Here is a 23,705-nt window from a genome sequence, read left to right as displayed (position 1 = left end):
ATTCCAACCATTGGACGTTCTAAAGATTCGTTCCAATAGGAATCGATATTTTTGGCGGGAAATTACTTCTTTCAATTTATCTACTTTAAAATCGATCTGCAGTATATACACAGCAGCATTAATATATTATTCTCATTATTCAAGATTTTACAACCGATGATTCAATCCTTGCATCCGGTTGTTCGTTAAAAAGATTAATTTTCAACAGGAAGCAACTGTATAATCATAGATTTTAATATGGGAATATGAATATTTTTCCATAATCCCTCGCTGGTCAAACGGTTCTTTGTCCAAAACTCGAATTGTTCGCTGTAATTTTGCTTTCATCCAGATAGAGGTTATGTAGCGAATTGGCGCGAGCGACGTTGACAAAATTCTTGGCACGAATGGTGTACGATTATTTTCCAGGAAATTTCGTGTTTTGGTGGCAAGAGGTCGTTAATAGGGCAGGACAAACTGGTTCGTTTACGCGGTTATGACGCCTCGGTATCGTCTAACGTGACTCGGCCGGTTATAATCGCCTGAAATATCGACCGAGAAACTTTCATAGGTCGTTTGGAAATCGTACTTGAATCTTACTTCCCGTCTGGAATGCATAATTGCTCGACTTCGCTGGAAGGACACGTTATAATAATGGAGGTTAGGAGATTACAGCCAAGTGTCAAAGTGAAATCAGATTCGAGTGGCCATAAGAGAGGATCGAATTAATCGTGGAAAATTGGTGCTGGATAAATCGGAGGTCATACAAAATTGGTTAATGGGTCTTGGAAGAACGGGACGAAATTAATATATCGAATTGTAAATATTGTGTAAGCTGGTCAAGGGTAAGGTTGGATTACGAAGGCGACTGGCTTAGTGTCTTAACGCATGATTCACAAGGATTAATCATAAATATGCAGAAAGATGACGGGGGATATGTCATCGAAGCCGATTGCTCACAGCTATTCCATTCGGGACCTCTTACTTGTCGTGTTTATCGTGCAATCCTATTTATTCCTGAGTCTTATCCTTAAAGTGCTCGTAAATCCAATGAAGCTTATCGGTATCTGGCTATTGTTCGTACTGCTATTCTCCCTTTGCCCAGTCCCCCCTTCTATTCTTTCTTCTCTTGTTTTGTCAACTATCCAAACGGTACCTCTATGAGGCGAAAATTCAACAATATATAACTTACATCTACCAATGTAAATATATTCTAGAGATGGAACCAGAGTTCCATCCCTAATAGCAAAAATATCCTCGGGATATCCGTAGAACATTCCGAAGATGTCTCTCGGACATCGATTGTTATTGGGGATTATTTTTAAGTAAAAAATCGAGTGTAGAAATCAACAATAAATAACACAATGTCTTTTCAACGGTTCCTGCAAAGCACTCAAATTAGGCGAATAATTCCAGGAACTTTTTTTTTATTTTGGTCCACTTTAGTCGAGTTGACTTTTTTGTGAGATGGTTTCCAGCGAATTTAATTGAGTAGAATGGACGAATTCAGTTAAATTTGAGACGTTGCTTTCCTGGAAGACTTCCATGATGTTTGTTTTGGGAGGAAGGAGTGATAGGTGGGAGGAGGAGGAGGAGGAGGAGGAGGGGGAGGGGGGTTTAAGAGGAATAAGAAAATACTCGTAGTAAATAAATATTGAGGTATTAGGCGTGGGCTTTTGGTCGCTACCAAATCATTCCAGCATTTCAAGCGGAACGATAATGATATCTCCCAGGCGTGTTATCGGTAGGCAGCCGCACGCGTCACAATCGTAGCGCGTCTGGCCTCAACATGGCTCGTAATGTTTATATAAATAGAGGTTAAGCATCTCGCTGAACCAAAAATACCGTTTGTATCGGTTGCTCGGAATTTTTTGGCGCCGAAACGCAGCCGCTAGGTACACAGTCGGTCTAATGAACAAATTCTTGACAAAAAAAGACCTTACGTTCTTACCACTCTCGAAATAGAACACTATAAAGCATGGAAACCATGAGAAAAATCGAAACTCAGCTATACACAGTTACAGAGCAAAAAAAAAAAAATAAATCGAATTTGGCAGATTAAAATGAGAATGACCATTGATTGGAATTCTTAATTTGGGAGCTGATTCGCTAAATTCGAGGCTGGAAATTGAGATAGTTTGAAAATGAAAATGTCCGGATGAATTGTGGCTTGGCCAGCATAAAATTGCCTTGGCCATCAATTGTCATTCCAATATTGTTTCCAGCACGCGCACGTTTTACCAACGTGGTGCTATTTTTCTCGCTTGAGGCCTCGTGCAGCCTATTTTTTATGCTCCCGATTGACGTCACTGCGCGCCGAGTAAGCCCATAGAGTTTGCACGACACTTAATTTCTGTCCGTTATCAGTCCCGCAGCCTGATAGCTCCACAACTATCTTGAAATCTGTCGTAGCTTTTATCGCCAGCCGACAAAGTCTTAGGATGCAATTCCATTTGGAGGATGTCGAGTTAATGGCACATTTTTAGAAACACATCCCTCATCCTTCGTCCACCGTTATTTCCGACTGGCTCTCTCCTTAAAAATTAAAATCTCTCGGAGAACCTGCGAGGACTGACGATCCGAAAGAAAACCTGGTCGTTGAAGTTGGTTTATTATTAAAGATGATAGCGGCGGCTGTTTTCACAGTGGATGGTCCATTATAATGCGTAATCGTTCTTAGTCACACAGTTGCGACCTTTAATTCATGCAGTCAGCGAAGAATTTCATTAAGAATCGTTTTTACCGATCGAAATGCGAGTGCAGTGCGTGAATCACGCGGTTTATACTTAGCCATTGCGACATAATGCGTGGATTGTGAAATATCAATGTATCGAGCGAACGATTGTATCGGACTGGCTTTCGAGTCAGCTGAAATCGGATAGGGGACGTCTATCCACGGCTAGTGTGGCGTGCGATAGGTTAGGTGCGTAATTGAGGAGTGGCGCGAATATACACAGACATGACAGTTTAGGCCGGCTCAAATAACTCACGCATGTCCACCCGGCTGGATAGACGCGGAACAGACGCTGACGTCCAGTATGTAATTAACGAACCACGCGGGAATGCGAGTAGCGAGGACGTCCGAAACTGGAATCGACCAGAAACAACCTAATACTCCCTCGAACCGGCTACAATCCCAAGCAAAACTGCCCAATTCTCCCGCTAACCAGTTTTCTACCGACCAGAAATAGTTCTCGCGGACTAAATAGTACAGCAAACCTCTGTTCCGTACGAAACTCTTCCAGAAACCAAATGGAAGTTTCCGGAAAACCGACTGGTATTTCCCAAGAACTATTTCGAAGGTCCAGAAATGTTTCGGAGCTTCGGATTCCATCTGCAATGCTCAGGGATTTATTCTCTGGCTCGTTGCTCGTCGATTCTTTATAAAAATACGCATAAATTGACTTTTCAATGATTTCATTTCTTTTTGTGAGAGACGTTGTTCAAAATGGGAGAGACTCTCCTCAATAGAAGTCCTTCGACACTGGTTGAAACTTTTTTTTGCTTCTTCGTTTGTTCTTCGCTTTTTTGGTCGCCGATGAAACGCTTTTCACAGTATTTCCACAAAATTTCCATCAGCCGCAGGTTAAACACCTAAAATTTCGTTGAATTTGTCCGGTGGCTGTTAAGTGATGCACGCAGAGTGTTCCATTTCCGCTGCTCGTTTAACCGATTAACACCATTGTTCAGTGGAAAAATTGAATTATGAATATGTTTTAGCCATGACGCTTCTGGTTCAGCATGGAGCCCGCTTTTCGATTGGTTCTGCATGAGGAGCCAGCGAAACGCGTATTTTGCGTCATGCGTTATGCAATCGGATGTGGAATGCGACTGGTAAGTCGACAATGAAGAAGTGTATTGTGACGCGTTCTTGCAATTGATGTTCTGTGAACAAGCTCATTTTCAGTGCTATCGAAAACCACTTATTTGCAACCGTAAAATGTTTTTATGATCAGACTCTCGGCAGGGGTGTATATATCGTCCCGTGTTGGTCCATTGAAAGAGACATTTTCGGAAGAGAAACACCACAGACATTTGTCCTCTTCGTAGGATCTGAGTTCGGCATACCACGATGGACAGGAAGCAACGCGACTTCTATTGCAAAATCATTATTTCCCAATAGTTCCCGGCGTGGCTTCCAACGATAAGTCTACGGTCGTATTTTACAAGCATCGCTGGTGTCATAAAACGTGAAATGGTAACACGTCTATGTGGCAACTGACTGACCTTCCAAGCTCTCATTTATATCAGGTGCGACAGCGCCTTTTCCGATTTGGCACAGTTTTCGCGCACCAAAAACGATTAGAGACAGCTTAAGCTAGGAAATTATCCGGTATAATTAGTCGACAGGGATAATATCTTCTTGCCAATTGTTGACAACAGTCTCGAGAAACCTATCACAGTTTCGCTGTAGAGTTATGATTTTCTTATCACAATATTCTTACATCTCGCATCCCGTGTTCCAGGAGTCGGAGACAATATTAAATGAAATCCTTCCGACGCGCTACTAGCTTAATCCGATTAGAGCCGATTGACGTCAGAAATTAGAAATTAACTGTTAATCGGCTTTCTCGGTGATAAGCGCGAATCCTAAGTAAGCGAGCAATTAGTTTTTGCTTTTATAAACTCTCATCCAAGTTATAGCGCGAAAACTCTGGAAAAATATGAGACAGTAGCGTCATTGAAGAGCTCTACGAGACTCAATGGCGTCTTTCAATTTCGTTAATTTATGACTCATCATTTAGGTACTGTCGATATCGCTATAAATTAACATTCAAGATTGACAAATGTAAGGCGCAGCTGGTATTCGTATGTACCGTTAATTTAGAGGATGCATTATCAAAGTCTGCCGAGGTATCCACGATTGGGCCAAGAGATAACGTTGTGACTGAATGGTTTCGTTTACTTGTCGAGTATTTTAATCGAATATAGGCCGATTAAATGGAAGCAAGATTATGAAACAGAGTTCTCACCGGGGTAACGACATCGCGTCGCGTGTTTGCTGTAACTAATATACCCGAGGCGCATTATCAGCGATTATGCCGGTTATACCAGCTCCGAGGCAGTTTCCGCTTGGTTGTTGACCAGTTACCATCGACTGGGGATCCATAAAAAACACTCAGATCCCACAAAAATATCTAAGCTCCATCACTGTTATGAAGCATTATCGCCAGTCGTGAATTACATAAATAAATCGTTTATCATATGCTCATCTTATCGTTTATCAAAGCTGTTCACGAATCTAGACAATCCTAGAATTTATTATCTCTTTGTACCGAAAACAGCATTGCGCATATGGTATTTGGAAGAGAACCACCTCATTTTGGATCCTTAGTCACTTTTGAGTCATTTTCGTACACGCTCACGTGCCACTTGGCAACAATCCGTTAAAGATTAATAAAAGAATCGTAGTGTATTACAAATTTCTTGACGTTTCTCTACTTTAAATATAAAAATATTTCATCCAAGACTAGCTTCGCGATAGAAAGAGCCGTGGACGTTTTCGCGTTGAGATGTTGTACGAAGTGTGGTCGCGTGATTTGTGACAGCGTTCGAGGAAGCATGTGGGCCACTTGCTTCGAATTATCATCCGGCAGCTAATCCGAGAGAGAGAAAAAGGTAGAGGTAGAGGGAGAGGGAGAGGGAGAGGGAGAGAGAGAGAGAGAGGGAGAGGGAGAGGGAGAGGGAGAGAGAGAGAGAGAGAAAGAGTAGCTCTCTGGTGGCAGTTGGCAGCCGGCCGTTGACCAGGGACCACCGGAGACAGCCGGGAAGCGTTAACTGGCCTAAGCGAAACTCGCCAGACAGCTATAAAAGCTCACCGGAAGTCTGTGGAAGGTGCTGAAAATCACTCCTAGCATGGGAACATTCGCACAAGATTTCTAGCGATGCATTATTGACATTCTCATGAACTTTCTGTTAGCTCCAACTGAGACGGATCCAGATATTACAAGAATATCGATCTTTAATAACGCATTGCGAAATTTCGTTACGATTGATCCTCTTTCGAAGCTCGTTATACTAATAATTTTATGCACAGTAATACTGATTGAAAGGTTCTTTGGCACGCGTAAGTTGTATGAAAACTTTAGTCGTTAATTAGGATTTGTCGAAGGAAGTTTAGGGATTAGATTGTGCAGCAATTTGTGAGGAGATAAGCAGGAAAAGGTTGGAAAATCGTTGGTGAAGCTGATTGACTCAGAAGGGAATTTGGTGCCACCTGGCGCGCGTGATTGGAACTTCTGGGCACAGAGTGACGGTGTCCCGAGCTCACGACTCACGTGGGCTTAGAACGAGTCGTTCCTTCGTGTTGAATGCACATTCGCCAAGATTAAGCTGCGGTTAACGACTGCGTGGGCACCCAGCACTGTCTGCCTACAAAGCCGCGTTCTCGTCAGGTAATAGAGCCGCTTAGGCGCAGCAAATTCTACGTGGGTGACACACTCCCAGATGAAACTCAAAACGCGACATTCGCCATCCAGTAATGACAGTAAATGCCACTAATTCAATTGTGACGTGATCGCGTCTCGTTTCAAAGATTGCCCTGGTGCTTCACTATACTAGTGATTGTTCTACGTGATCCAGTTATTGCTAAACTGTCAGTATAGCTCCTCTCAAGTGTTGCAGCTCCTCACAGCTTCCATCGATGTGGAAAGCTGAAACTTTTGTCATTTGTGTTTATTCTGTTTTGTGATTATTCTCCTCGACTCAGTGGTTCTTTTACGCTAGCAAAATTCTCAAGGATTTTTAACGACTTTAGTGAATATACCTCACGCTATAAATCTATCCAAGTTTTTAACAATTTTGTGGTTACTGATACATGGAATTCGTACTTACAGATTTCGTGATCATCTGGTATTTTTATCTAATTGAGTTTTATTGAAGATGGTGATCATCGCTATTCTGTATTTGCCTCCTTCGATTTTAATCTGTGATTAATTTTCCTTAATTCAATCAAGTGGTCGTCTAAAAATAAATTTTTAAATTCAATATAGTTCTCTTTAATTTTACTTCGCGTGGCAACTGATTATACTAGAATATAATGTTGTCCTCCACATAATTATATTCAAAGATAATTGTGTGACTTCCGCTTGAGCGAAGTGTTCGTGTTTTCATAGTGCACATGGAACGGCAGACGATACAAATAGTGACTCTCTCGTGTGAGCCGTTAGAAATAACAGTTAGTTGCAGGGACACGCGTCTTTAAAGGTAAACGTCACACCGCCATTAATAAACACGACAGTTCTTCGGCCTTTACTTTCGTTTCCTGCAGTTTATTTAGAACCATAACACGTCGGTTAATGACCCGCTTCGCGAATATCTCTATGTTTCGCTAAATATGCCCATATAAGCAATAACTATGCAAATCACGAAGCCTCTTTCCGTATTTTTTATATCCTACTTCACAAGGTACCGGTATTAATTCGACAAAAGAAATATGCAAAGCGTCTACTTTTTTACGTGTCTCTACTTTCGTGCCGTACCTTTCGGTATATTTTATGAAATTATTACAATGCGTACTGATGCCTCTCCAACATTCGCTTGCATCAGTCTTTCTCACTGAGCAACGTAAAACTTGTAAGAACGATTTCATCAAAAGTATTTTTCATAGAATTTTTGAACTAGTTAATTATAAGCGTATATTAAGCGCAGATGTATGTTTCAGCTTGCTTTCAATATTAGATCTTTCGGACCGGCTATATATACACAGTCGGTTCTTCAGTCTATCGTTTATATTTAGCAACTGTTAAGGAAAACTTATGTAACAGAAGTTGTGATTCTCCGCTGAAACTTTCGGGTCTACGTCCAGTCTTTATCGAAAATGAAAATCTTTCGTAGAAAAACTATATTTTCTTGAAATAAATTGACTTACGTAAATTACAGCTATATAATTAAATGTAGGGGGGAGGACGAAAAAGATTACAGTGAATCGGATAAATTAACCGGAAATCGCGACAATCGATAGTGTCGTTTCACTACAAAGAGATTTATTAGAAATATTATTGTACGTATTCCGAGAAACCTTGGGACATGCAACATTATCGCATTGATCTTTTCGCTAACCCTACTTAATAGATGCTGCAATCGAATTAGGCGCAACAGATTCGTTTAAAAGTTTCCTAAACTGAATGTTTTGGTGAAACTTCTGGCAAGGAATTTGCCTTATGTAATTATTTCAATCACTTTCACGCTCAATTATTACTCTCCTACTCACTAACTTTTTTTACTATCACAACTTTTTCTTTGTTATTCACATTCATTTCCCATTAACTTGAAATTTGTCCTAAATACACTTCTTAACTTTCAAACCGAATTTTTATGTAGCGATAATTCCAGAATATCGAACAAAGTTTGAATTATTCAAGAACAAGAAACATGTAAAAATATACATTCTTCGATAGTTGCTATTGTAACTTGTAACGCTTCAACAATACGGAAAAATTGAAGGGGTTCGATTAACCTCAAGCTCAAGAGCCCTCGCAGAAAATTCGTTGAAAAATCTCAACCGCCATTTTAAGCTAACCCTCCAAATATTTACAGCAGTAATAGTTGATCTATCTGAACCGATACAAGCACAATTGTTATTTCGAACGATTTATCGATTATTTACTATTGCTTGTAATCAATAATTAAGATTCTTAAGCACCTTACCATTTGAACTAGACGCGGAGAGTCTGAAAAGAGAAAAATCAAATTAAAGTATATCGCGAGTGAAATTCTTGATCGGCAATTATCCATGAGAAACCAGTTATCCACAGTTATCCGCTGCTCTGAAAATAGAATCACGGGTAAAAATGACGTAAACGAGGAGTGAATCAGTATGGACTTTCGTCGTGACAGCACTTTTATTCACGATTCTGTTTCCCTCCGGCCAGAAACGAAGTGCCGCTTGGTTGGTTCATTGCTAATCTCGATTATTTTCAACCCGCTCCGTCTAGAGGGACGCACTGACGACTGCTTTTGATTACCGAAAAAAAGGCAAAAGGGCCGAAAAATCTGAGAGAAATAAAACCGTCGAGAAAAACCAATCCTGGTCTTATGGCCGTTTGGGGTGTCGATAAAAGCTAAAATGTATTCTTTAGCGTGTAATTAAGGATTTGTTGGTGTTGATTGTGGCTTTGGCTTAGATTCGTGTTCAAGAGTAGTTCGAGGTAACGTCGAATCACCATATTTCCTTCCCCCGTTTGTTAAAAACATGACAATGTTATTTACCTTACCCCAAAAATTGTTCTAGTTGATTATTAGATTTGGTCGCAATTGTTTAATTGTTCTATTTCGACTGATTTTCACTGGTGATTATCATGACACGTAATACATAACCTCACTTTCGGCTTATGAAAATTGACAGGTGATCGTGTAGCGGTATTTATAATTCGTTTTTGAGAGATTCCCCATGCAAGTCTTACTATTGATGAATTATGTACATATTTTCAAAAATGTTCCTTGATCTCCCTGTGAGCATGTATGATTTAAATCTAGCGAGACGCTTGATTAAAGATATAGTTTTAAATGTTTAGTAAAGAAGAGGAATGATGAATAAATTGATAATTGTATTTTATTGACGTTAAAGGAGAAACATTTGGTAGATTTTATTAATGTCTGTTTTGGATAAAAAGAAACTTCATTTAGGTTATTATTTTGTTTCAGCTGTTGGTCCTCCAATCGATTGGAGGCCAGTGGAGCAGGGACACCAGCAAATAGCTTGAGCTGGTAATTTTGGAGTAGTGTAGAAGAGTTGGCTTAGGCCAACAATAGAGATTGAGACGAGATGGCGACAATTGATGGCCGACCAGCTCAATATGGAATCACCCTCAAGAATCTTCGTGAGCTCATGGAGCTACGAGGGAGAGAGGGTGTTAACAAAGTCAATAGTTATGGCGGAGTTCAAGAGATCTGTAAAAAATTGTATACTTCGCCTAGCGAAGGTATAATTCTTTTCTAGTTAAATTTCTTGGTCTTCATCTTTTATAATTAATAATTTAATGTTATTATTGGGACTTCCAGGTCTCAGTGGGTCGGCACCAGACATACAGCACAGGCGGGACACATTTGGCTCCAACATGATACCTCCAAAACCACCAAAAACATTTTTACAGCTAGTGTGGGAAGCATTGCAGGATGTAACGTTAATTATTTTGGAAATTGCAGCATTGGTTTCGTTAGGTCTTAGTTTTTATCACCCATCAGATCCTGATAAGCGTGAGTATTAATATCTAATTGCATAAGCTAAGTCTTTAATAAAGTTTTAAAAATAATCTTCCTTTTTTTTCTTTTAATTTTCAGCTTTAGTAGATGAGGAGGAAGTTAAATATGGCTGGATTGAAGGTCTTGCTATATTGATTTCTGTGATTGTGGTGGTGTTAGTAACAGCTTTCAATGATTACTCTAAGGAAAGACAATTTAGAGGTCTCCAAAGTCGGATAGAAGGAGAACACAAGTTTTCCGTTATTCGGCAAGGGGAAGTGAAACAGATCTCTGTATCTGACATAGTTGTAGGTGATATTTGCCAGGTATGTAATAGTCAGATGTTACTAATGTCTTGTGATAAATTGATAACTATATCAAGCAAATGGCAATATTTTGATATTATCAAAGTAATAATGGATATGATAAGAAATATGATTAAATCAAGCTAAATATAATTACATTTTTATTAAAATTAACCTTTCAGGTAAAGTATGGGGACTTGCTACCCGCGGATGGAATCCTCATACAAAGCAACGATCTCAAAGTTGATGAATCCAGTTTAACTGGAGAGTCAGACCATGTAAAAAAAGGAGAATCATTCGACCCTATGGTACTTTCAGGTAAGTATTATTTTGTTGATAATTTTTACTGAATGCAAGTCTCAATAAAATGATTGGTCTCAAATATTTTATTCACTGACCAGGTACTCACATAATGGAGGGCTCTGGTAAAATGTTAGTTACTGCTGTAGGTGTCAACTCCCAGGCTGGTATCATCTTTACTTTGTTAGGTGCTGCTGTTGATCAGCAGGAACAAGAAATCAAGAAGATGAAGAAAGGTATGTGGTCATCTCTGCAGGATAAAATATTTCAGTGTCAGGTTTGCCATAAAATACCTGCAGTTTGAATTCCTTCAGAGATAAAAAATTAAATGTTTAAAAATTAGAGATAGCTGCAGGTATTTTAATTTTCAGGCATGATGTTTACAAAACATTTAAAATGAATGTGGAAAAACCACAGTGAACGCATGGTTTTGACTTGATTTAATGTGGTAAAATTTATTATCTCATGATAGAAAATCCCCTGACCCCCTGTTTTCTTTAGCATGTACTTGCAGCACCTTCAAGTAAATTTTATTATTAATTAAATATTAATTCGTTGCTAAAACGAATTCTCGATGTAAAACAATAGTACTTTCATAAATCAACACTTGTAAACTATCAATTAATACAATTAGATTCATGAGTAAACGCGAATGAAAGAACTACTAAATTGCAAATTATTTCTAGAAAGATAAGCGTTAAACCAGAAATTTACTTTCTACAGGAATAAGAGTACACTTTGAAATCGAATCTAAAGGTTAATGGAAAGTATTGGACAATTTTTAAGAAAAGTTACTCCTTTTTATTCCTAAAATGTATGTGCATTGTGTATAAATTTCAGACCTTTTTATGCTGCATATCACATGCTTTCCTGAACAGTTTAAAGCATTGTCTATCTGGCTATTAGTGTTTATGCGAAACAATGTTCTATCTTCTATGTCTTATCATACAAGAATTTCTCTCATCCAGTAGTCACAGATGGCTTTTCAGATCTCACATTTGATTATCTCCTAAAATATTAGGTTATAGCGATTATATTTATAAACACCTTAAATCAGTGTTCACGTCTATCCTGTTTTGTAATTCATGTCCCTTTTGTATGTACTTCATTATTGAGCAAGCTGAAAGGTGGGAAACTTTGGTGCCTCTCTTAATTTTTTTTAAAGAGCATAATCCAATAACTGCAGGAAAGTTTCTAATTTCTCTCAACCATCATAATACACTTTCCAACTGTACACACTACCGTTAAATTATTAACGTTAATCGAACAAGACCAGGCCCGGTTTAAATCCCCTTGCAGCTTGCCCATATTCATTTTTTAATCCTCCAAAAGAGAGGTATATATTGAAAAGAAAATTTCGAGATAGGAACAAAGTCTCGTGAAGACATTGACTGAAAGATTAATAAATCCATATTGGCAAAGAAATTTATTGGATCAACTGCTAATCAATTTTGTTTTGCATGCATTTTTTTATCTAGAGGCTAAAAAGCAGCGGAAGAAGAAGTCATTACCAGGTGATTAAAACTAAGTAATATTTACCGTCCATCATTTCGGTATACACAAGTAATATATTTATGCAACTCTGTAAAATGAATAAAGTAGAAAGGGATACTAAAACTAAGGGCAATTCGTAACTAACGATTAATTTTATTTTATTCATTCTACGTCATTTTTCTCATCTTTTCATACAGCTTTCTATCATATTGTCTAGAAATCAACTGTTCTCTGTATCCTAAAAAAAAAAGAATTTAGTGATGAAATAGAAAAATCACTATGATCAGTAATCTAAAGTAGAGCTTAGCTGAGAAAAATGTCTAGTGTCCATGAAACTATTGAAAAAAACTCCTTGAGTTTGTATTGTCTATTGCTTTTATGCGAGTATCCTTGAGTGTTACATTGGTAATGAAAATAATGCATTTAAGACGTTAGTGCCTCGACCCATTTTAGCTTCTTTCAATTGCATTTTGGCGATGGTGACACACCCCCTTTCCATTAATATTTCAATCTCTATCTATCTATCTATTCTATCCTTAACTGTTTTGTCTTTTAAAATCTTAATCACCATGCCCTTAGATAACTATTACTCTATTACTGCTACTATTACTACTGTCTCATTTTTTATATAATTATTAACCTACTAATATTAGATACCAATATCGTCATTTTACGATTTTCTAACAATAGAGGGTAAATTTAAGAATGGTCAAGCCTCAATTTCATTAGTAGTCCACACCCCTTGGATCTGTAGAAACGAAAAATTGAATTTTTTTGATACCAAAAAGGCAAGAACCATTTGTATATGGATTCAAGAAATTGAGCCTTAATCAGGAGGATTAATTGAAGGATTTAAAATTGATATTATAAATTTCGTAAATAGGAGAGGAAGCAGGAGAGATAACTGGGAATAGTCATGCTACTGGTGGAAGACGTGGTGGACACGAGGGTGGTGAGAATCATCATGCACCACCGCCACAAACATCAGCTGCTGCCGAGGGCAAGAAAGAGAAGAGTGTTCTTCAAGCTAAGCTAACAAAACTCGCCATACAAATCGGTTACGCCGGCTCGACCATAGCGGTACTTACTGTCATCATTCTAGTCATTCAATTCTGCGTTACGACGTTCGTCATTCAAGGGAAACCGTGGAGGAATACATATGCCAATGATTTGGTGCGTCATTTGATCATTGGTGTTACCGTGCTCGTCGTTGCTGTTCCTGAGGGCTTGCCTCTCGCTGTCACTTTATCCCTTGCTTACTCTGTCAAGGTAAATCCTATGAATTAAACAGAACAAGAATTATAATCAGAACATGATACTGAACACCAGATATAATTTGATAGATACACTATCCTTTTTATGAAAATGTTGAATATCATACTTTACATTTCAAAAAGGTATACCTGTATAAACGCTTCTTCTGTAACTCAAATACCCATTTCTAAAATATGGTATCTTGATCTGATATACATAAGCTGCATGACAAATTTATCAAAGTCATATATTTAGATTACAAGAGATTTGATAGTACAAACTTCAGCATAGTTAATGTTCAACAATCTGGTTTTGAAATTTGTCAAACTAGGAAGGTTCTGTTTCTATATTTTAATGAGGAATTGGAATGTGAGGTAATTGTTATTCTTTATTGCAGAAAATGATGAAGGACAACAATCTGGTGCGGCATTTGGACGCTTGCGAGACAATGGGTAACGCGACGGCTATCTGTTCTGATAAGACAGGTACGCTGACAACGAACAGAATGACAGTGGTACAGTCCTACATCTGCGAGAAGATGTGCAAAACAACCCCATTGTTTTCGGACATACCGGGCCACATTGGTAACCTCCTGATCCAGTCGATCTCGATAAACTCGGCGTACACGTCGAGGATAATGCCGTCGCAGGACCCAACCGAATTGCCGATGCAAGTCGGCAATAAAACCGAATGTGCCTTACTTGGATTCGTAAATGCCCTGAGCAAGAGCTATCAAACGATACGAGACGATCAACCTGAAGAAACCTTCACGCGGGTCTACACGTTCAATAGCGTTAGGAAGAGCATGTCAACCGTCGTGCCGAGGGAGGGCGGTGGTTACAGGCTTTTCACCAAGGGCGCTTCCGAGATCATCATGAAGAAGTAAGACAAATCCCTACTGGAACTCTGAATAGCTTCTGGACTCGCCTATGCGAATGAAACGACCTTGAAACACCATTGATCGTCTAATGTTTTTCTAGATGTGCCTTTATCTATGGTCGTGATGGTCACCTGGAAAAATTCACGCGAGAAATGCAGGATCGGCTGGTGAAGAACGTGATCGAGCCGATGGCATGCGACGGTCTTAGGACAATCTCTGTAGCTTACCGGGACTTTGTACCGGGCAAAGCGGAGATCAATCAGGTTCATTGCGAGACCGAGCCCAATTGGGACGACGAGGAAAATATCGTTAACAACTTGACATGCCTGGGAATCGTCGGTATCGAGGATCCCGTCCGTTCCGAAGTACCGGACGCCATCAGGAAATGCCAAAAAGCTGGAATCACTGTGAGAATGGTGACTGGTGATAACATTAATACGGCCAGGTACCAATTATCTATTTCGTTTGTGAGATAACGTTCTTAATTTTAAGCCAATGAATCGTTGGTAGAAAATATATCACAATAACTCAGAGTAACGGTGAATTAAGACTCGTCTTTTGAACCGCAGGTCGATCGCGTTGAAGTGTGGGATCTTGAAGCCAAGCGAGGACTTTTTGATCCTGGAAGGTAAGGAGTTCAACAGGCGAATCAGGGACAGTAATGGTGAGGTGCAACAGCACTTGCTGGACAAAGTGTGGCCGAAGCTGAGGGTACTGGCGAGGTCATCGCCAACAGACAAGTACACTCTGGTGAAGGGTATCATCGACAGCAAAGCAACGTCGAGTAGGGAAGTAGTGGCCGTAACTGGGGACGGTACCAACGACGGTCCGGCCTTGAAAAAGGCCGATGTTGGATTCGCTATGGGAATAGCGGGCACTGACGTCGCCAAGGAAGCCTCCGACATCATTCTTACAGATGACAATTTCTCATCCATCGTCAAGGCTGTGATGTGGGGCAGAAACGTGTACGACAGTATCGCGAAATTCTTGCAGTTCCAGTTGACGGTGAATATCGTCGCGGTTATTGTTGCCTTCATCGGTGCCTGCGCCGTGCAGGACTCGCCGTTGAGGGCCGTGCAGATGTTGTGGGTGAACTTGATCATGGACACGTTGGCCTCGCTCGCCTTAGCCACCGAAATGCCCACGCCGGATCTTCTGCTTCGTAGACCTTATGGCCGCACAAAGCCTCTCATCTCAAGGACGATGATGAAAAACATTCTTGGTCAGGCTGTGTATCAGCTCACTGTCATTTTTATGCTCCTTTTCGTTGGTGAGTTCCTTCTACTCTTGATCGTCCATAGGTTTGTTTTCTATCGCTCTGCATGGTTGAAATACTACAGTATCTAAAATTGATCATCCATACATATTTTCTCAGTCTGAACTCTTGACTCTGTACAGAAGTGTAAGAATAGAAAACAAGTATTGTTATTCTGTACAATTCACTTCTGGGTTATTCGATAAATCTATACATGTACACGATCTTCCCATTTGTTTGCAAAGCTCTTGTACTTTCCAGACGTTAATAAGAATATCGTTTTCAGGTGACAAAATGCTGGATATTGAGACCGGACGAGGAAAGGCAGCACACGGTGGTGGACCCACGCAACATTTCACCGTCATCTTCAACACGTTTGTCATGATGACCCTTTTCAACGAATTTAATGCCAGAAAAATTCACGGTCAGCGCAACGTCTTCCAGGGAATATTCACCAATCCTATCTTTTACTCTATTTGGATTGGCACGTGCTTATCGCAAGTAAGCCAATAGCTCGACTACTCGATAGATTAATCAATTACGTCATAGCTCAGATTTACAAGAATTGGAGCGAAGAAATTGGCCCTGGTACCAATTGTATTCAGGATCGATCGACGTTGGTTCGTTTTACCACGTCACGCTGCTATGCACGCGATAAAAACGATCGCTTCGCATTATTTCTAGGTGGTCATCATTCAATATGGTAAAATGGCGTTCAGCACAAAAGCACTCACCCTAGAGCAATGGCTATGGTGTCTGTTCTTCGGATTCGGTACACTATTGTGGGGCCAACTAGTCACGACAATTCCTACACGCAAGATTCCCAGCTTTTTCTCGTAAGTTTTTGAAGATTCCAGTAATTTTCATGTTAATGTCTAGCCGAACGAGCAATCATAAATTTGATATTCAAGCACTGTACGAGTAAACGAGCGTTCGAAGAACGTTTTCTAAGTGTTTGTAAAATTCAGTAAGAGAATTCACTCTCCCAGTGCAAGATGTGGACAATGTCCATTCCCCTCAAAGAATAGAAGAAACTAATACGAGCATGAGAAGGAAATGTGATAAACTGACTAGTAGATTTCTTGCTTTCTTGCACTGTGCAGTTATGCGATGGATATATCTGAACCCTAAAGAAACGTACAACGATATTATAAAATGAAAAGAAATCACTTTATAAAATTAGTGGCAATAATCGACGACGATGATTGGTGGATAATTGATTTTTATTTAGTCAATATGTAACGTCTAGTAAAAGGAGTTTATCGCCAAATCAGTGATGGATTTCTATTATTGGTAGTGGCCTATGCATGTTAAACATATATGAGTTCACCCTTGCTGGCCGGTATACTTTAGCAGGATTAGAAAAACAATTTATTTTGTGTCAATTCCTTCAAGTCTGTAGCCTAATTATTAAACAAAAACTCAAGAATCCTTCGTTTTCACAGAAGTTAGCGATGCTCCTGAAGATTCTTCGAACGTGCAATGAGAACTATAGAGTTTGCCAAGCTACATGGTTCGATTAACAAAGTAGTGTAAGTTAACTTGCACAAATTAAGCAATGGTAACATAATAAAATTGCATCGAAGAACCTTTCATTGCTTTTTCAATGAAAACGAAGGATCCTCGGTTATGAAAGTCCCAATATTCCCTCGCTCCCACGACCTATACGCTCTCTGGTCCATATTAGCTGTTGCATGATTACAGCTTTCTTCAAAATCTACGTACATGTTTGTATATTAACGAGCAATCGGCGTAAAAGCTTACAATGTTACAAGATTTGATTTGGAAAAAGAGAAAAACAGCAGCACTAAAAAAACACACAATAGCGACTAACTCTGATGCGTTCATTCTGCTTATCGCCAACTAAACAAGTGGAAATCCAGGAAGATTGATTACTTCACGCCCTTATTCTGTTGGTCAGCTTTTATCGGCTTCTGAATTTCTGTTTCTCCTCTCCACCCCTCCCACACCCTTCCTCGATACGTTTGAAAACGAGAGCCAACAATTCACACACTAACACGTTGAGCATTTCAACAAGCTGATCACTTGTAGCAAAGTTGCTTTTCTCAATGGTTTCTACATTTTTTATTTCGTATTTTCCTCCAGATCCACAAGGAGAGCCTACAATTCATCTACATTAACACATTGAATATTAACTAAATCTGATCACTTTTAACAGGAAAGCAACGAGTGGTATTTGCAATCTTCAGAAGCTTTCTGTAACAATCGAACAAGTGACAATGATGGAGCATCTAACCAGTACATTTTCACGCAGGCACGCATGCACGAAACATACAGAAACCAGACCAAAACAAAAAACAGATTCAATCAGTTCCAGTTCTCTCTTCATGTTCTGATTCGTTCAGGTCCTGATGGACCCAACTCAGTGAAATCCATGGTACATCGGAAGGTTTGCCTAGCCTATTGTAATCTTTCATCAAAGTTCTTTATGGACAAAACGAATCTAGTCACGGATCGATGCCTTACATTTCTACTGGCAACAACGTTTTAAAGAGCAGAAGACACAATCCTGAATCTCCATATTCATCTTACAAGACCTGTGCGTTATTTCTTGGATGAGCAAGAGTCCCGAGTGCTCGTTGTGATCCAGAAACGATCACAACTTGCTAATTCGCAATGGACTTTGTAGCTGACTCTACGAAATCTCTGCCAAAACCTTGAATCATGTACAAACTATTTTTACCGTTCCACCGTTTATTTTAACACGATGCGTTCCACGGTACGGTTTCATTTGATTCTCTTGGGTAAAAAAGGGTCACTGTACCGAATGTGATCCGTTTCCTGTCTGCTTTGAGTTCAATATGGCTAGGTAAGCAACGCGAAACGGAAATACCAGTGATGTACAAAACGAAAAAACACACACAGATCCAACTACACGTATATACGTACACGTTTGTCTGCGCAGCTTCCAGCTTTCAACGGATCGATACTCCATCTACTCGACCAGTCGATTAACTTCCGGGACCACAGCGAACGATTAACGACCATTCACATCGATAACACACTAACGTGTCTGTCCAATTTTTCATCATCAACATCTTCCTACCCACTAGTGTGTCTAGCTCTGTTTCTGTTTACGCCTAATCTTCATTCAGCATCTCATTAGGTTTTAGCTATCATTGATCAGCTGGAATAGGAACACGCAAATGCATATAAACTGATCTCCAGTTTATCATTCAACATCCTTCTCTTTATTATCGTAGCTATCACTGATAATATCTGGAATCCGGATTCAGGGTCTCATTGGCTACCATCGTTATCACAGATTGTCATTAGATCTCCCTGTTTTGATCCCCTGATTAGTTGGACCATAATCGTCGCATGCAGGCCTGCTTATTAGCCACTAACTCGTTAGGATTCAGCTTGAACGCTGCTTATTGGTTTAGAGAGTGCTTAAAACACGTTACAGTTGTTTTCATTCACTGGCTAACATTGCCATTACCAGCACTATCCATTTAAACACACTAACCATCATATTGTATCACCGAGCCATCAACACTACCAGTTACCACCTGTACTGTACATTTGCATCCATGGGACATTAAATATTTACCCAGAAGAATCTAATAATTTATATAAAAGTAAACATTATTATGATTATAGAACATCTCGTAGATTCTGTTTCATTTAAATGATTGACGCAACTTGATAACTTCCGGAAGTTTGCTCCTAGTGGATTTGCAAGGATGTCCCATGGACGAACGGTGCTATCAGGGTAACATTATCCAGTCATAACTCCCATCGCCACCATGCTCGTCGCGTAAATTCAACATTAGCGTCATAGAAAATTAGGGATCAGTTACGGAGCGAGGGGAAAATGTGGAAATTGTGTGCATCGCCGCGTGGGAGGAGCCGCAATAGGAGGGGTGAGCCTGCCAAGGGGGCTCGCTAGACAAAAAACCACATAAATCCACGCTTTAAAGGCACCGAGTGATGAAGACTTGGTTTAATGTTTTTTAAAAACAGATGGGGCCACGGCCAGCCGGATGATATCGGTGCTATCAATCTAGGAGACGAGAAATTCGACCCTGACTCGGATAAAAAGCCGCGCGCAGGACAAATACTATGGATCCGTGGTCTGACACGGCTACAGACACAGGTAACTATCCTAATCTCTCTCATTCTCATGTCACCATTCAACGATCAACATTTTCGAGCTCCCCTGAAGTACGAAGCTCAGCAAGACCATCGGTCCGGGCTGACCTGACGCGTTACAGACCTTTTACTTCTAGGATGTCTCTTTTTAGGAGCACCATGCTCAAAGGCCAAGGCCGATTATCCATATTTATATACGTACCACCATAAGATTTGTCCATCTCCGCCCCAAACCCACCAATCGTCTTCACACTCTTGTCCTTGACTCTCGTTCTTTGCGTTCCACGTTTCGCGAATCCCTCGACCATTTGTCTATGAAGATCTATCGGGTCCCACTGTGATCTGTTAAACTCTTGTCACAAAACCGCGTCTTGCAAGAAGTAGCGACCGATCGGATTCACAAACCTTGATCAACGCGTTAGAGGATTATCCAACTAATAACGCGTCGTAATTCCGAAAGGAAGCTGGTTCTACGACTTCCGGTATGAGCACCAATTGGAGGATCGACAATTATTAGGGTTCCGAAGCGATCATAAGTGATTTCCGATACTTTCCAGTCCATATCGATATGTACAGGCTGTAACCGAACGACTGCGGTACTTTGGAAAGTTCTTCTTCGAGGTCTTCCCGACTATGATCCTTCAAACTCCATTAAACTCCGTGGAGCTACTCGCTTGATTGAGATACGTATCGAGTGGATATTCGCGTGACGTCACAGCGTCAGCCGTTAAAAAGTACCGAAAAATTGAATTTTCGAACAGCGATTACTCGGTAACCGTTGCATGAATTTTAATGGGACTTGAAGGGCTGTATTCGGGAGGTCCTGAAATTGATTAAAATTGACAAATGTCGGAAAATTTTGTTGCGACCTGTACATCCGTTTTTGATGCCTGTAGTCAGCAAAGGGTCACTGGTGGACGGTTGGCGCAGAGTTTGCTCAAGTACGATAGTTTTCAAGCTATGTTTCTCACTGGTATATACATAACCATACACCAGTGGAACGTTTTCAATCATCGGATAGTTTCTAGAGGTTTGATAGACCGGAAGTGTATGAAGAATGGACTCAACGGGATCCTCGGAGGCCTGGAAAGTATCGGTCGTTTCGCTTATCGAACGCCATCGAGTCGACCCTAAACTCGCGTCGCTTCCTCAGAACCAGTTTTGCAATACTAGCAACGCGAGCACCCCGACGTTCAATACCATCTTTTACTACCTGTATAATCACGTGACCCCCGCAAGGTTTTACCGGTTAGAGCCGCTTAGCAATGGTCCACGCAGTCCCCGGCCAATTTCTGTTCTTTCTTTTACAATCCTGATTCCCAAAGCCCTCTCGTCATCTGTATTATCGCCTCGTGTATCAGTTTCCTGAAAGTAATTGCTACGGACCAGCCTTGGACTTCCAACGAAGAGCATCCGAAGGAGCAACGAGAGTCCTGCTAAAAGGCCATCAAATTTCAACCATTGTTACGACCCCTCTTTTCTCATAAAATTCGTTATCTTGCCTGACTACGGTACCTCGAAGCCAGTTCTCGACTCGGACTCAGTCCAAGCCTCGAGTGTCCAACGTTAATCTTGCGGTACCAAACGAATTTCCGTCTATGACGTCACCGGTGCTCAAGGGTGCAATGTAGAACGAGGTTTACTACGTTTTTAATAGGTAACCGCGCAGCTTGGACGACCCGTATGGCAATTAATCAAAGGAGTAGAGGGTTTAGCATATGGCGTATTACGTTTTAACGACGCAAGGTGCGCGTTTCACGATACACCCCTTCGATTATTATTCATGGTAGTTTTAGCGAGAAAACGAAAATGGAACAAGAGGAGAGTCTGAGGAGAGAATAATTTAAACGCGCGTTTGCATCGCTGTCGCAACGATGATTTTCTTAACGTAATCCAGTTTTGCCCCTTCTGCGCTGCCGGGAATACGCGTGTGGTAGGTACCGTTTTATTCTTAGACCCAGAAGACCCTCGAGAGCAAGATTTTATGGGAATATTAATGGATATGTGCCAAACACTGGGCGGGTATTGCGTAACGCGCGCTAAAATCGGAGTAACTATCGAGGAGCGTGTTTCGGACGACTTTGGATTCTTCAGCAGCTGTCCAGTCATGACTATTTTGTCCTTTCTGTTTGTCTTCATTTTTCAGTTCTCCTCCGGAGTGTTCCGACCGTGTGATCTACTTCCTGTTTTCATATCGAAAGTCTTTCTACCAACCTCTGTGTTGTTTCTTTCTCTCTTTCTCCCCCCACCCCCTCCCCTAGCCTAACTCTTTATCTATCTCTATCTCTCTATCTATCTTTAGCAATTCTTATATTTATATACACTGTCTTTAAAACTCTATATTTTATTATTATATCTTTACAACTATCATTATCTTTCTCTTAAGTCTGTCTATATTATTGTATAACGTCAATCAAAGTGAATACGAGTCTTTTATATAAAAAAAAAATATATATATATATATATATAAAGCATATATAAAAATCCACGTTGTAAGCACAAAAACACTACAAATGGATCGCCTACGCTAATCATATAAAACTGAATGTGTGACCTACTTTCAGACGAGCAATAGAACTCTGGTGCAGAATGTATCTGTGACAGGCAGATCCCCCTCTCAGGATTACTATATGGTTAGTCCGCAAATCCACTCTCCGCACTGTTTGACCGTCTCTTAAGTAATAATTTGGTTAACCGTTTCTCTCTCTCTCTCTCTCTCTCTCTCTTTCTCTTTCTCTTTCTGTTTCTTTCTATCTCTTTCTCACAAACACAAACCCTCTATACATTTTTATTTTACTTCATCCAGAATCAAATGTCAGTCCTCACCCAAAAACCTTACAATTCCCTTCTCTTCCTCTCTTTATTTTTCTCAAAAATCTAACCAAACTTGTTTTGGAACTGTCGTTTTTGATTTTTGAACCACGACAGTTCTGCTTTTGTTTTTTTCTTCTCCTTAATCACCTATTTCTCTATTTATCTTTCTCTTTATCTCTGTCTATCTATACTCACACATTCCCTCACTCTAACTGTTTGTTTACACTAACCGCTTGCGGATCGCGATCCTCGACTCGGCCCGATTCTCAAATTTTTTTTTCTCTCTCTTATAAGAATTTCATACCCTATCACTCGATTCTCCGTATTTCAATCTACTCTTATTCATTGAATCTCCCTTTCTTTGTTCGTTGATCAAAAACAAACATTGTTTACGCTTTGTTCCAGTTGAGTCTTGTGGAATCTTTTTGTAAACGTAAATTGCATTTGTTTTTCTTGTTACATCGCGCTTTTAAAAAAAGTGTAAAGTTCCGCGAACCCTTTGTAGTTGAATCATTTAAATGAAAATGTAATAAGAAAATGTTTTTTTCTTTTTGGGCCCCGAGACGAGCACGTGTCTGCTAAGTCCATTACTGTACAATTTACAATTTGTACACGCTTGTGTCGCTCATGACACACGTGACTTCCTGTTACTTTAATATCCGCTTCCTTTTTGAGCCTGCAGCTCGAGAGAGAAAGCTTTGTGGCTCCCGTTTTTACCGCAAGTAAAACGTGTTACGATCGTTATTGGCTGCTGTGCCGTGTGCTTTCGTTCTCCTTTTTGTTTCTTCTTTTTATTCTTTTCTTACTTTTTTCATCTCTTTTATTTTTCGTTCAAAACTATCTTTATGATTTATCTCAATTTATTATCACTTTAATTTCATTCTTTATCTTTATTTCTATTAATGTCTCGATCCATGATGTCGCATGTACGCATGCGTTGTGCTCCGTGGACGTGTCGCTTTTCTGCTTTCAAAGTCGAATTTTTCAAGGTCGAATCAATAATTTTGCAAATGCCTTACAATTTTGTCTCTCTTCGAGATTCTGTTTTACCGTACGAGAAATGTATATCCAAAAACGTCTTTTAAAATTAAATTCACTATTACATATATCTTCCTTGCAGTTTTAT

General features: G+C 40.0%; 1 protein-coding gene across 6 annotated transcripts in view; it reads left to right on the top strand.

Annotated features, from left to right (window-relative positions):
- Positions 1-23,705, top strand: part of PMCA (plasma membrane calcium-transporting ATPase 3) — a 92,702-nt gene that overhangs the window by 47,193 nt on the left and 21,804 nt on the right. For 3 of the 6 annotated variants that reach the window (XM_066732900.1, XM_066732901.1, XM_066732897.1), the window contains exons 3-15: positions 9,625-9,902; positions 9,982-10,176; positions 10,261-10,487; positions 10,649-10,784; positions 10,868-11,002; positions 12,245-12,280; positions 13,144-13,529; positions 13,912-14,396; positions 14,495-14,839; positions 14,964-15,664; positions 15,936-16,150; positions 16,334-16,485; positions 19,637-19,769. In XM_066732900.1, coding sequence (XP_066588997.1) covers positions 9,746-9,902; positions 9,982-10,176; positions 10,261-10,487; positions 10,649-10,784; positions 10,868-11,002; positions 12,245-12,280; positions 13,144-13,529; positions 13,912-14,396; positions 14,495-14,839; positions 14,964-15,664; positions 15,936-16,150; positions 16,334-16,485; positions 19,637-19,769 — 3,303 coding nt within the window. In that variant the 5' untranslated portion in view covers positions 9,625-9,745. Of the gene's footprint in view, positions 1-9,624; positions 9,903-9,981; positions 10,177-10,260; positions 10,488-10,648; positions 10,785-10,867; positions 11,003-12,244; positions 12,281-13,143; positions 13,530-13,911; positions 14,397-14,494; positions 14,840-14,963; positions 15,665-15,935; positions 16,151-16,333; positions 16,486-19,636; positions 19,770-22,329; positions 22,399-23,705 lie in introns of all 6 variants that reach the window. The other 3 variants (XR_010823193.1, XM_066732899.1, XM_066732898.1) reach the window with 2 other exon arrangements.

Source organism: Prorops nasuta, unplaced genomic scaffold (genome assembly GCF_024137725.1).
Source record: "Prorops nasuta isolate Cenicafe-Biocafe unplaced genomic scaffold, Cenicafe_Pnas_1.2 PNAS00010, whole genome shotgun sequence".
NCBI classification, from domain to species: Eukaryota; Metazoa; Arthropoda; class Insecta; order Hymenoptera; family Bethylidae; genus Prorops; species Prorops nasuta.
Note: the sequence above shows the minus strand (reverse complement) of the source record. Positions and strands in the feature narration are given on the sequence as shown.